Source organism: Leptonychotes weddellii, chromosome 11 (assembly GCF_054177405.1).
Source record: "Leptonychotes weddellii isolate Sample4059 chromosome 11, ASM5417740v2, whole genome shotgun sequence".
Lineage (NCBI taxonomy): Eukaryota > Metazoa > Chordata > Mammalia > Carnivora > Phocidae > Leptonychotes > Leptonychotes weddellii.
In genome coordinates, this window is record NC_138379.1 from 64,150,778 (window position 1) to 64,164,466 (window position 13,689).

The 13,689-nt window shown below is 48.7% G+C and overlaps 1 protein-coding gene across 1 annotated transcript; it reads left to right on the forward strand.

Annotated features, from left to right (window-relative positions):
• The first annotated feature begins 8,198 nt into the window (after positions 1-8,198).
• Positions 8,199-13,486, forward strand: LOC145716266 (uncharacterized). Its single transcript, XM_081799045.1, has 4 exons — positions 8,199-8,554; positions 9,997-10,183; positions 10,293-10,357; positions 11,381-13,486. Exons 1-4 carry the CDS (start codon positions 8,524-8,526, stop codon positions 11,461-11,463), a joined length of 366 nt encoding a protein of 121 aa, XP_081655171.1. The 5' UTR covers positions 8,199-8,523; the 3' UTR covers positions 11,464-13,486.
• Positions 13,487-13,689: the final 203 nt, after the last annotated feature.

The following is a 13,689-nucleotide window of genomic DNA, read 5'->3' on the forward strand; positions in this document are numbered from 1 at the left end:
CCTCGAGTCCATCTCTCAGTGCCAAAAAGGTTTCATTGTGCTACTGGAGACTCTCCGAGGGAGAGATGCTAAGAACATTCCAGAAAACACAAGTGAATATTCACATAACCTGCCTTGTTTCAGCTACTGCCAGGGAAAATGCACCTGCAGTGGTGGAGACAGACAGGGAGAAATAAAGTGAGAGAGAGACAGAATGACAGAAAACAAATGTACTTCTAAGTAGAGGCAGATTTTCCATGATGCTAATGAAACTTAAGCTTCGTGGCTTTTTAAAGGAGATCCTGTACTTAATTTTGTATTCTTTTTTTAAAAGAGGAACTCTCCTCAAATGATATAAAATTCAGGCTCCTCCAAACCTAGATCTACCCTAGCTCTAACAAAAACGGTCTTTGTGGTTCAGGATGGGATGCAAGAATTTCCCCTCTCCTTCATATACTTTGGGAAAAGAAACTCACATGGACTTGCCTCCCCAAATTCCTGCCTAAGTAAAATGCCTTGGCCACCGGGCCCCCCAGAAAGCCAGTTGTTGCTCCTCTTGCCCCCCAAAGCCACTTCACTCCTCTTACCAATGAGTGGCAGCTTTAGAATCTTAGCAGAGCTTGTGGGTCCCCGGAAGTTACTCCTGAAACGGGGAACAGAGCCTAGGACGGATGCCCATCAGAGTGGGGGGTGGCCAAGGGAAGTTCCGGAGGAGCCATCCCACCAGCCATCTGAGGGAATGGCTGACAGGGGCTGGGTGCTGAGAAAGCAGGTGACAAGCTCATTTGACAGCTGGGCCCCTCCTCCGCCTGCAGCTTCCCCTCAGGCCACAGGGGTGCTGGACCTGCTGAGGGCAAGGCATCCTTCAGGGGAGTGCTGCCCTGCACTTAGCGATTTTCCTTTCTTCGGGCTTTGCCCTGCTCTTGCTTCCTTTCTGGGTTTTTCCTTTCCATAATGTGATTGCGGAGCTGGATGCTGGTGACACCGCTCTTGGCTAGGGCTGGCTCTTCATTTGCAGGTAATTAGCTTGGCAGAGATGGTGGTACTTAATAGCTAAGATTGACTGATCAAAATATCAATGATCTCATTTCTCAAAAATGTTTTATGTGAGGGGATTAACATAAGAATAAAAAAAAATTTAAAAAAAATGTTTTATGTGTGTTGTATTTTTTTTCCTCCTGAGCCCACGGTGTCCATTTGAATTTCTTTCTCTCTTAGATGAGATTTATTTGTACCATTCAGACAGTAACTGGTGTCTTCTATAATCTAATCTCTCTCACAGGTGAAATCCCAGTATTTGAAGAAACTGGGATTATGGGACAGTCAGCATTAGTATGTTTACTGGTCCGCCACTTAGGGATTGGTCAGAATTTCTGGGTGGCAAAGCTAACATTATCCCATTCTTTTTTTTTTTTTTTTAAGATTTTATTTATTTATTTGACAAAGAGAGAGAGAGAACAAGCAGGAGAACAGCAGAGGGTGAGGGAGAAGTAGGTTCCCCACTGAGCAGGGAGCTTGACATGGGGCTCAATCCCGGGACCCCGGGATCATGATCTGGGCCAAAGGCAGATGCTTAACTGACTGAACCACCAGGCACCCCCAACATTATCTCATTCTTAAGATGACTATGTGACAGGCTTGAGAAGGCCAGTCATAACTTCAGATTTCTAAATAATCAAATCAGGTAGACATTCAGTGATTGCTTAGTGATTAGATGTTATAACAGCGAGAAAAACCTCACTTCAAATCAACTAGATATTTACGAAGTCCAATCAACTCCCTAGGCATGGCCTAAGAAATAATTATCCCTATTTTGCTGATGAAAGCTTTGAGGCATAAAAAACAAGTAGCTGGCTCAACTTTATATTGACTTAGGCATATAAGTCACAGAACTTAAATGAAATCCTTAGTTGGGTATTTCTGATCTCAGGCTAAGAATGGGGGCATATTATAAAGAAGAACAATAAAGGAGTTAGGAATGTATAAAGAAGAATGTGACCATGGCATGGCTTAGACTCACAGACACCACAACTTCAAGGCTGTTCAGAATCTATAGAAGTTCCAAAGAGTCCTTGAAACTGTTACTCACATGGTAGCTTAAGTTCTGGATTCTTTAGTTCTCTGCCATTGATCTGATTTACTACTCATCCGGTATCTTTTCACCCTATGCCTGCCCACTTTTCTTTGTTTGAGCCCCTAATGGAAGCTCGCCATCCCCAAACCCTCCCCCGCCACCATTAAATTCCCTGTTTATTTTATTTTTTTTTTAAGATTTTATTTATTTATTTGAGAGAGAGAGAGAGCATGAGCAGGAGACAGAGAGAGAGGGAGAAGCAGACTCCCTACCGAGCAGGAAGCCTGACGCAGGGCTCGAACCCAGGACCATGAGATCATGACCTGTGCTGAAGGCAGATGCTTAACCGACTGAGCCAGCTAGGCACCCCTAAATTCCCTTTTGAATAGAGCTTTGTTTCCAGTCCCCTGTTTAAGTCACAGGCAAACCTCTGGACTACTTGGGTCCCTGGTTCCATCAGGTGTATCTTCGATGGGAGTACAGTGATGTGTGACAGAAGATGGTCACCCCATTTCAGTTACAATCAGAGCTGCTCTTCTCAGCCAGAGGGGGCGAATCCCCTAGAAGGGGGCAGCATGGAGTGTGGATGCTGTGATTGACTATCTGCTCTCAATAACACAGTGACGTAACCAAAACCATTTCCCTATTTCCTTATTTCATCTACGCCAAACACACAGCAAAGGAGCTGATTAAATCTAACCTCTGGAAGGGCAACTGAAGATGGTGGCTGTGCCAATTTGTACAACTTATCTACAAAGCTCTAGGAGAACTCAGCCTCCAAAGGAAGAGAGAAAGAAGGAAGCGAGGGAAGAAAATAGTTATCAATTAGAGGGCTGATATTTGTGGTATGTTGGCAGTGACATTATATAGTTAATGACTAGATGTAGGTCCCCAGGACATCCGATTATTCACCAGGAGGCCTCCAGCAAGATGGTTCATGGCTTGGAGCCTGGCTGACTTCTATAAAGCAGGAGATGGTAATAGCATTTGCCACCTCCCTGCCTCTCCTGAGGTGTCTGAGGACAAGTTAACATTTGCACTGCACTTTGAAACTCCAGGATGAAAGGTGTGAACAGACTACAAAGAGGCATTGTGCTGGTGATTTACATTTGGTCCTGAGACACTTGGGCTCTTGTCTGAGGCCAGGCTTGGCCGACGTGGTAAAACGGAGGGCAACGGCGAGGGAGGGGACAGAGGCACTAAATGTCACGCCCTGGAGCAAGGATCCATGGGCTGCCACCTTGGGGGAAACCCAACACTGAAGAGAAGGTGCCTCAGCCAGGAGATCTACTCTCTGAGAAACTGAAGGGTGTGGGAGCTGTGATTGTCTTGCTTCTATAAAAAAGTTCTCAAAGCAGCAAGACTGGACCTAGGGCAGCTTCTCTCTTGAGTCTTGGTAGAGATGACAGCCCCAGTCCTGCCAGGCAACACCTACCTTCTGCTAATGCCTACCCCCACTTGCGGTGTCTGTCCCTAGGAGAGGCCTGGAGATACAGGGCCCAGCCAGCCAGTTTCATAAGGCCTCCTGCCCCACCTCCTTCCCTCAGTCTCTTTGATATTTAATTTCCTCCTTGAGGCTGTCCCCAATGGCCATTTTCATTTATTCCACCTACCGTGAATGGTGGTGTGTGCGGTAGGGTGGTAGGTGGGGTGTGGCCCAGTGTGTGGTTTGCTCTCGGCCCTGGAACCTGCCTGGGCATGTCCATTGGAGCTGGCTACTCCCAAACCCACCAATAACCTAGCTCCCTTCATTTTACCCCTTCCTGCCTCGGATTTGGGATCCCATGACTTTGCTTATTCACCTCCTCACACCCACCAATAAAACCTTGATCACTTAGAATGCCTGGTGAATTCACTGGTTGTAAGGGACATTAATAAGGGTTAAGAAGGAATAGGTTTTCATCTAGATAACCACACCCCCCTTACACCTGCTGTGCTTGAGGAGGGCGTTCTCCACCTCCGAGACTGAGTTTTCTTACCTGTTCAAATGAGGTAATGATATCTGTCCTACCTCTTCACAGGAGCATTTTGAGAATCAGACGGTTTAAAGTATATGAAAGCATGCTGTCGATGGTGAACCACTCTGCAAATGTTACTGATTTGTCTGAAGATGGTCATTCTTTCCTGGACCTGTGCAGGGCACATTGTACGCACGTGATAAACTAGAGAATTGAAATTAGCTTATTACATCAGGGTTTTACCATGCTTCGAACTAAGCCACTGAACAGCAACAGGGCCCAGACGCACTTACCTGCAGAGGCACGTGGGAAGGGCATGCGGCTCTGCTGACATCAAGGACTGTTAAGCTCACGCGCCTGACTTTGGTGTGGATCCCATTTGACTCCCTGGTGACGGTTCTGGGGTCTTCCACCAGTGCATCTACTATGGGGGGCCAGTGGTTGAGACTGTCTTCTAAGGGCAATGGGAAGCCATTGGAAGGCTTAAAACAGAAGAATAGCCTGACGAATTTAAATATGAAAACCTTCCTCCATCTGTTATGTGGGAAATGGAATGTAAGTGTTTGTAGTGATGCTATTGTCGTTCAGCTGACAAGCCTCTGAGCCCCCATTTGGTTTGGGAGATTCCCCCACCACGTGGGTCTTGGTGGGAGACTTTCCCCACCCCCCCCTCCTCCAGAAGCTGAATAGCCCAGAGACTCCCTCCGCCAGTTCTGAATGCTAAGGAATGGGCGTGGGTGCTCCACCAGGGACTCCAAATCTAGTGCCGGTGGGACAAAGACCTGGGCCAAGGCGGCAGATTTATTCCAGCGGTGGCAGAGGCGGCCAGCCCAGGGGCCAGGGGATCCCCGAGCCTAGTGCCACGAGGGGGCCCATGCTGGGGAAGTGTGGCAGTCCAGCCGGGGCAGCATAACAAGCTCATACGGTACCATGATGTCACTGCGGCGGCTTCTCAGCCTCTCTGGGTTCCTGCTGATTTCTGAGGTGAGGTCGACTCCCTTCTCATCGATTCTGTGAACTCCCCAAGATTGCCAATAATCCACTTCCTGCTTAACTAGAGTTGGTGTGTGTCCAGAGCATCGACACGTTTAGAGGGAAGGGGAGAGAATGAAGAGGCTACTTAGAGACTTACCCAGTCAACCAGCGAGAAATGATGGCGGCATGCGTCGAGCATGGTGGGGCAGGTGGGAAGAAGTGAGTGCCATGGATTTTGGACGGTGTTGAGGGTAGAGTCATCAGAATTTCCTAGTCATTCGTATGTGGTGAGGAGCAAAACAGAAACAAGGAAAGCTTGATGTTTGGCCTGAAAATGTTTAAGCGTGTTTGTATAAGCCCAGGAAAAGTCTGGAAGGAAAGGCGCTAAACCTTTATCAGGACTTACGTCTGGGAGGTCGCCTGGACCTATGGAAGGAGCAGAGGCTTTGCCTCGTATTTTACACATACAAACATGATTTATGTTGTACTTACTTCATATTTTATAGTAACAAATGATAGACCTGGGGTACTTGTTCTTAATTTGTCCTATATTTTGTAAACAAAATGTAAAAAATATTTTTGAGAGAAAACTTTGGAAAATTTGGGCAGTGTTAGAGATTAAAGGCAAAATTAGATTCATGGAGAATGTTTGGGTACTTTGAACAGCTGAGGGGAAAAAATAAAGGAGCTCTCTTGGCTAAATAAAAGAAATGCTCCTATTTGAAAGGGAAAATAAGAGATGAGGACCAGAGGAAGATTTTAGTAGGAAGCCATCGATCATTTTACCCTGGAGCGGAAGGTTCACAACCAAGGGGCAGAGTACCAGGCTTCCTTAAATAACATTAATTACGTCTTTAGGAAGTGAAGCTGTGCTGAATCCAAAGCTATCTCGATTTGAGACCAGATAGTTAGCAGCTAGTAGGAGTTTACCTACATCAGAGATGAGGCATTCCTGAGAGACTTTGTCAGAAGACTATCTAATCTTGTCTCCCCTCCCCATGCCGAAGCCCCCTCCCCCCACCAAGTCCGGACTTGGGAAGGGGACGGGGAGGGGCGTGGGGAGGGGGAGAGAAGGCTGGTATGTGGGGAGCAAGGTGGGAGCACTATTTACCAAAATCTGCGGGACAAGATCAGGGTCTCAAAGCCATGCTGGGTTGGTTGTCGCTCAAATCACGTTCCAGTCTGCAGGCCAATTTGTTCATTTCAGATCCTGAAGGTTGAACCCAAAGCAGAGCCAAATCTGAGTGGGTAACTGGCCAACTAGCTAAGGTAGGCACAAAAGGGAAAAGTCGCTGCCTCGAGGCCCCTGGCGCAGGCCTGGCGTTGGTAAGTTGTGTTACTCGGTCAGGGGTAGAAGTGTGTCTTGGATGGCAAAGAACTCGTGAGAGGAATGGACATGCTTTCTAGGTCCCAGGGAGTCTCCTGAAACCCGGAGGCCTATATCTGAGGGAAACAGGGACATAAGTCAGGTTTTATTCCAGATTCATCTGTCCATCTATCCACCTGTCCATTTAGCAGTATCAGATTATAAAGAAACTCTACCATATAATGACATTATTAATTCAAATTAACTTTGGGGGAAATAATATGGGAAGCAAAGCATTTTTATCAATTTCAAATTGGGTATAGGGTAATGAAAATGTGGTTAAGCAAAGTGAACCTACAGGTTCTCTGAGGATCAGCTCTGAAGAAAAAAATAAGAATCATTTGTAAGTAGCATAAAAAAATGTTTACATGGGGGCGCCTGGGTGGCTCAGTTGGTTAAGCGACTGCCTTCGGCTCAGGTCATGATCCTGGAGTCCCGGGATCGAGTCCCGCGTTGGGCTCCCTGCTCGGCAGGGAGTCTGCTTCTCCCTCTGACCCTCCTCCCTCTCATGCTCTCTGTCTCTCATTCTCTCTGTCTCAAATAAATAAATAAAATCTTTAAAAAAAAATGTTTACATGTAAATGGGTACTGCTGCAGTTATTCAAATATGTATTTCTTCAAGTAGGCTAAAGAAAAGTGGACTGGGATTTGGTTGATTGTCCTCATTTATCCTTAGCAAACCTTTCTTCACAGATAGCATAAAGCTAACTTTCATACCCATGTCTAAGTTAGCATACATAGAAAAGAATAGATTTCCTTTTCATGGGACTTGTTTGTTAACTCGATCCTAATAATAAGAAAGGTACAGCAGCTGGAAGAAAAAAATATATATTTATATTGGTATACATAAAAACTCATAACTTAAGTTGTCTGAAGTTTGGAATTATTACGATGTGTCTCCGCCAGAATGGATTCATCAGAGCTAACAAGATCTGGAAGTCTGGAGAATAAAACTCTAAAGTTGAAAACATGACAATACAGTCACTAGGCTTTACTCCAGAAGTTTCATTTGCGTTAGGGAAGGCGGCGGTGATGGGAATCATGTTGGGAAGAGCATCTCAGTTTCAGAGTTTCCCAAAATAAAGATACCATTATTCAGTTGGAGGCGCATCCCAAGGGGCTCAAGTTCACCCCAATGATTAATTACTATCCCGTTCGCCTGGTGGTAATACGCCTTTCCAGGGAGTCAGGCTCCTCCCCGGCCCCAGCTCTGAAGATATTCTTCATATTCAAGCACAGTACTGTGATTATCGACCACAAAAATCACAGTGGCTCTGGAGACCGGCCAGAGGCAGCTCTCGACTCCTTGCTTGGCATCTTTTCTCTGATCGCTTTATCTCTCACACGCTTCCCCATGTGCTGTTTCTCTGTAGGCTGTAAACACACACACACACACCCACACACACATACACACACATTCACCTAAACCCGAGAGCTTAGCAGAAAACAAGTCCACGCTTGCTGGGCGTTTAGGAAGGCCAGCCCAGGGAAGAGGAGGGCAGGAGAGAAGCCTCGGGTGGCTGCCCGCCACACTTTCTGTTTTCTCTCCTGCCAGATGGTTTCCAACCCCCTTTTAGTTCCAGAACAGCCCAAAGCCCAGAGCGGGCAGCCTGCCTACCCAGAGTGACATCTGTGTTTCTAGGAAGGCCCTCTGCAGCTCCCAGACACAGCCTATCCTTCTAGCTCAGGCCTAGAAGCTGGGACTAAGGAGCAGTGCCTTTAGTTGTGGTGGTGATAATTCTCCTTAAAATTAAAATGCAAGCTCGACCCCAACAGTTGTGGGGGGATGGGGAGAGAGACACTGCCTCTCCCTTAGCTTTTGCACGTGAGGGGGAGTGAGTGTCTGAACCTGGCCTCACTTGGATTCTGCAGCCCATCGTGTGGAGGGACGAAGTCTCCTGCCCAGTACAGGGTGACCAGGAATTCCCGTGGTGACGGCTGAAATGAATGGAGGTCCCCTGGAGATGGCAGATGTGGGGGACATCCGAGGCAGGTCTCCTCCTAATCCTCCCACGGCCACTCTGGCCTGGCTTCCTGGCATAGTGGTTTCTTTTCTAGAGGGTCTTCTCAGAGAAGAGTGGCAGAGACTGTCATCCCTGCATTCTCGGTGTCTCAAGCACAGGAGGCCCTGAGGGACGGTTTGCAGAATGAATGAATGAAGGCATACAGGAATGAATGGCGTGCTGGGTGGGACCACGCCTAGTGAGAAGAACTTTCTACAAGCTCCCAGCATGCTCCCGGGGCATGTGACACGGGCTGTCCCGTTCATCCGAACTCTCGCGGGGACTTCTGAATGTGCTTTGGCACGAGGGGCAACTGGGGCTCCTCGCGTCCCTCCGGGGGGGCTGCGCCCGCACAGCTGCTTTCCCACCCTGCTCGCTCCCCGCGGGAGGCTCTGCTTTTTTTCCAAACCTTTCCACCTGGCCCGGAGCCAGGGAGGCTTCTAAGTCCCACTCCGAATTTCCATGACACTCAATAGACCAAATGAAGCCCTTCGCAGCCCCTGAAAGAGCTCTCTCCCAGTCCCGCCGCGTCTGGCAGCGTTTTGTTCGCCCTATTTTGATACAGGCCTGTGGAAGGTCAATGACTCCTTTAAAAATAAGGAAAACATGGACAAGTGCCCAGTTCTAACCTGCTGACTGTGCAGTTCCCGGCAGCCGCCCACAGTTCCCTGCTGAAGCCCTCGCAGTGGTTTCTCACAAAGGTCTGCAATCTATTATGCTACAGTTGACTGCAGCATTCAAATGTAAAAACAGATCCTTGGATCAACACCCTATAAAAAGCCAAGAAAAATGTGGTAGTGTTCTTTCCCGGCTCAAGCCAAGAGCTTTCTGAGGGGGGCATCCTAGAGACCCCGAAGCAGCCGAAACCCCGCACCTGTGTGGCTTTTCCTGGTAACCCGAGCGGTTCGGAATCCCAGTGAGATGTGGGGGTTCCAGGTACTAATGCCCTTGCCGGGCAGATGAGGGGGCCAAAGACACCCCCCCCCCACCGCCCAGGGGGACGAGGAGTCACCAGATTATTTTCACAGATTCAGACTGTGATGGAGACAGGGCTGGGTCTCTCATGTCCCCCAGCTCCCTCCCGATCCCTCTCTGGACCAACCATTCTGGAAGATGGCACTTTAACATCTCTGTGCGAAACATACTCGCCCAGCTAAAATACAGCTGCTTTCTTAAAATAAAGCAACAAGCTGGCTGCCCTGAGGTCCTGGCCAAGCCCAAACAAAAACGAAATTTCCTGCTTCCTTCCACGTTGCTTGCCATCCGTGCATAAAATCCACACCGGAAAAAAAGAATGTTAAGTAGGATCCGTGGGGATACCTGAAGGTGTGGGAAAAAAGACATACTCATTCTCCTTCCTGTCAGCTTGTCACCTTGCTCCCTTCTCATCCCCCCCACCCCTGGCGCCCCATCCCAAGAATGCTTCGGGGCGGCCAGGAGTGCGCACTCTCAGGAGTCGTCGGATCACCAGTTTTTCTGGGCTTTAGCTATTGTTGGGGCCACCCTGGCATTAGCCATGCGCGCTCGCCCCCTTCCCCGGAGGACGGCCAAATTGCTGTTCACATTCTGTCTGCTTCATTTGTTCACCTATTGGCAATTTTACCTTGCTGAGATCATTGTTTTCCTCTTCTGTATTTTTAGCTCAGAACGAACCTCCCAGCAAGATGACTATCTCAGACCCCGTCTTTGCTTCTCGGAATGTGGCAAGCCTTGTGGTGGCTGAGCGTGTGGAAGAAGAGTTCCTTGATGCGCGCTTGGGCCAAATATACGTGGAGACTTCTGCTTTTTGTCTGCAGGCTCCCATGCTGCCAGCTACACGTTTATCTGGGTAAACACACGCAGTGCACACGCGCACATACACGCACATACTTCTCCTTAGCTTAATTTTGATCTCAGTGGAGGCCACGTTAAGTATCGAATCCTGTTCTGGTCTACAGTTTGGATGCATTCGCGGACTTGCCCTTGGATTGCGGTCACGTGTCAGCGCCTAGCACAGTAGCTGGTACGTGGTAGGTACTCGATCTACACTGAGCGGCCGGGGGAAGAGGCAAACGGTCCACATTGATATTCAGGCTGGGAGAGAGTCTAGGGGAAGAAATGCCACAGAGATGCTGCTTTCTGCTTCACCTTCTGACACTGACTGGGGAATTTGGGGGAAGGGAGCTTCTGTCATATGTTGGGATGTCCCTCCAGGGCTGCCTAGAGGGGCGTCCTTCTGGTCATTCAGGTTAAATTCAACTGTGCCCTTCTGAGACAGCCTTCTTGTCTACCTTGTCGAAAGAAGCCTTCCTTGCCCCATTCCCTCCTTTTCCCCTCACCTTACCCTGCTCAGTTTATAGTGCTTTCCCCCATCTGAAATGTTCTTCTCTTTCGGTCTGCCTGTTTATTGTCTGTATTTCCTCTTTAAAAATACGCTATCTCATGTCTGTCTTTTTATTGTGGTGTCCGCAGCGCTTCGATGGGTGTCCAGCACAGGGTAGTTACTCCGTAAGTGGCTAAGTAAATGAATCCTCCTTTGCATGGCTGCAGGGAGCAATCAATGGGAAGCGGGTCAGAAACGAGCAGCCTGGCTTCTCCCCAATCCCTCCTTTCCCTTCATCGGCTTCTCTGGCTGGGCCCCAGCGTGCCTCCCGCCTTCATCCATCCTCGAATGTCCCGTTTCCCTGTCTGAGCAGCTGACACTCATCTCTGAGGCCAGAGCTTTCTGGCGCCCACGGCTCATTCCTGATGATGTGGGCTGTGAACTGTGTGCCCCTGACATGTGGACGCCGCTGCTTCCACCAGCACCGCTGCGAGCTGATTCTCCCCTGCCCGGTCCTGCTGGCTGCCCTTAAGTGGTCAGCCTTGGCCGCCCCGCACCACGGGCACACGTGGAGATGGAGCCCTCCATACCCGAGGGGGCCGCAGCCTCTGGGTTGAATGGTTCGCAGCAAACCACCCCCTGCCCATCTGCTTCCAATGCTGCTCCCTGGCTCAGGCCTCCTCGTCCCACCATCTGTCTCCTTGTCCTGGTTTCCCACTGCAGGTCCTACAGAGCCCTTCGGCTTTGACCTGTCACTTCTCTCCTGGACCACAGTTACGACTCTCCTGCCTCTGGCCGCGGTGTGATGCACTGGCCCAGGTTCAACGGCCTAGGCTTTCCAGTCAGGACCCAGTGTATTCGTTTGTGTGGGCTGCTGTAACAAAATACCACCCACGGGGTGGCTTTGACAACAGAAACTGATTTCTCACAGCGCTGGAGGCTGGAAAGTCCAAGATCAAGGTGCTCCCCAGGTAGGTTTCGTTTTGAGTCTTCTCCTCTTGGCTTGTAGGCAGCTGCTGTCTCACTGTTTTCACGTGGTGGGAGAAGAGAGGGACAGAGACAGAGACAGAGAGAATGTGTGTGAGAGAGAGACAGAGATAGAGACCAAGAGCTCTCTGATGTCTCTTCTTACGAGGACACTAATCCTAGCAGATCAGGGCCCCACCCTTATGACCTCACCTAACCTTCGTTAACTTCCTCCCTCCAAACCAGAACCACTGGTGGTCTGGGCTGCAACAGGAAGGTTTGGAAGGGAACATACATTCAGTCCCTGACAGTCAATATGCTGATTTTTGGGGTGAAGATACTGAGGTTTTAGAGGCATTAAGCTATACAACTGGTAAATGGCAGAGTGGGGACTTAAACACAGGCCTGTCTGACTCCAGAGCTCATCTAATCATCATCCCTACTGTCCTTCTATGCTATGCCTTTACCTTGATGTTTTCTTTGCTTGGAAACCTCCACTACTTGCTCTGGACTCAGACAGCCCTGAATTCAAATCTCCACTGTGGAACTCTGACTGTATAATCCTGGGTGAATAATTTCCCTCCCGGTCCAGGAGGTAGCGTGGGAAATCTAAGGGTGAACTTGGCCCTTCCCTCTGCCTAGACCCAGTCTCCCCGACAAGGCTCACAGTGATGACAATTGTCACCACTCCTTCTCCTTTAACTGCTAAGATACGAGGACTTCTTATCTGTGCCAGATGTTACATATATTATTTCTACTTCCCTTTGACAACCTTGTAAAGTAGATGTCGACAAGAGAGTTATGCAGAAGTGAAACAAACTGGTGAAGGTCATCAGCTAGAGAGTGGCCGAGTTAGGGTTAAGTGCACATCTGCCTAATTCTAAAGTCTGCTCTCCTTCCCCAGCAGACTTTAAATTTGGGGTGGGCTGATAGAATCATGTCCACCCCATCCTTCTCTACAACTGACTTCCAGCCAGCACACCATCAGCACAGTAGCAAAGGCAACCTGAAATGTATTTAAGAATTTAAGGGAAATTTGAATTTTATTCTTCCTAAAAAATAAGAAGACCTACCATGGTCTAGCTTTGAGTGGTGAGACCCTGGCACAGGGGAGAGCTGTTTTATCATGTCATGGTACATGAAGTCAGACACCAAAAAAGGTCAGAGAAGGAGACTGTGTTTTCTCCTTTCTCAAGGTCTGGCTTTCTGTGTCATCACTCAGGTTATGCCCACTATTCATTTAATACTGGGGCCATGTCATCACCCTCCTTTCTGATCACTCTCCATGAGCTTTATGTTGTGGGATGGGAAGGTGAAATTTTTTTTTTTTTTCAGATTATTTATTTTACTTAGAGTGCACATGCGAGCAGCGGGAGGGGCAGAGGGAGAGAGGGAATCTCAAGCAGACTCTGAGATCATGACCTGAGCCAAAGGCAGACGCTTAACCGACTGAGCCACCCAGGTGCCCCAAGGTGAAATGCTATTCCCGGTGAACCACACCAAATACTGAAGCTCTCTGTTGGATGATCTCAGAGTACAGGGAACTAATGACCACAGTCAACCTCCGGCGAACACGGAGAGTCATCTAAAGCGATGTGTGGGCTGGGGCAGCGATCTGTGGCATCGCGTGTGCCTCTTTCACTCTTTCAGCCATTTCTCTCTGCGAGGACCTTGGTATGCTACACGCACTGCTTAGGGCTGAGCTTAGGTGCTTGCATATGCTTCTGGAATCCCTGCTTCACCGGAAAGAGGCGGGTGTTTGTATGTGTTTTTCCTAAAGAGAACGATAGCAAGAAAGAACTCTGTGATGTTGACCAGGCCCCAATTCTCATTGGTTTTGCATTATTTTTCATTTATGAATGGAGAGCTCATTGATATGAGGAATTCTTAATTGCAGGAAACAAACTGAGTGTTGTTGGAGTGGGGGGTGGGGTGGGAGGGATGGGGTGACTGGGTGATAGACACTGGGGAGGGTACGTGCTCTGTTAAGCGCTGTGAATTGTGCAGGACTGTTGAATCTCAGATCTGTACCTCTGAGACAAATAATGCAAGATATGTTAAGAAAA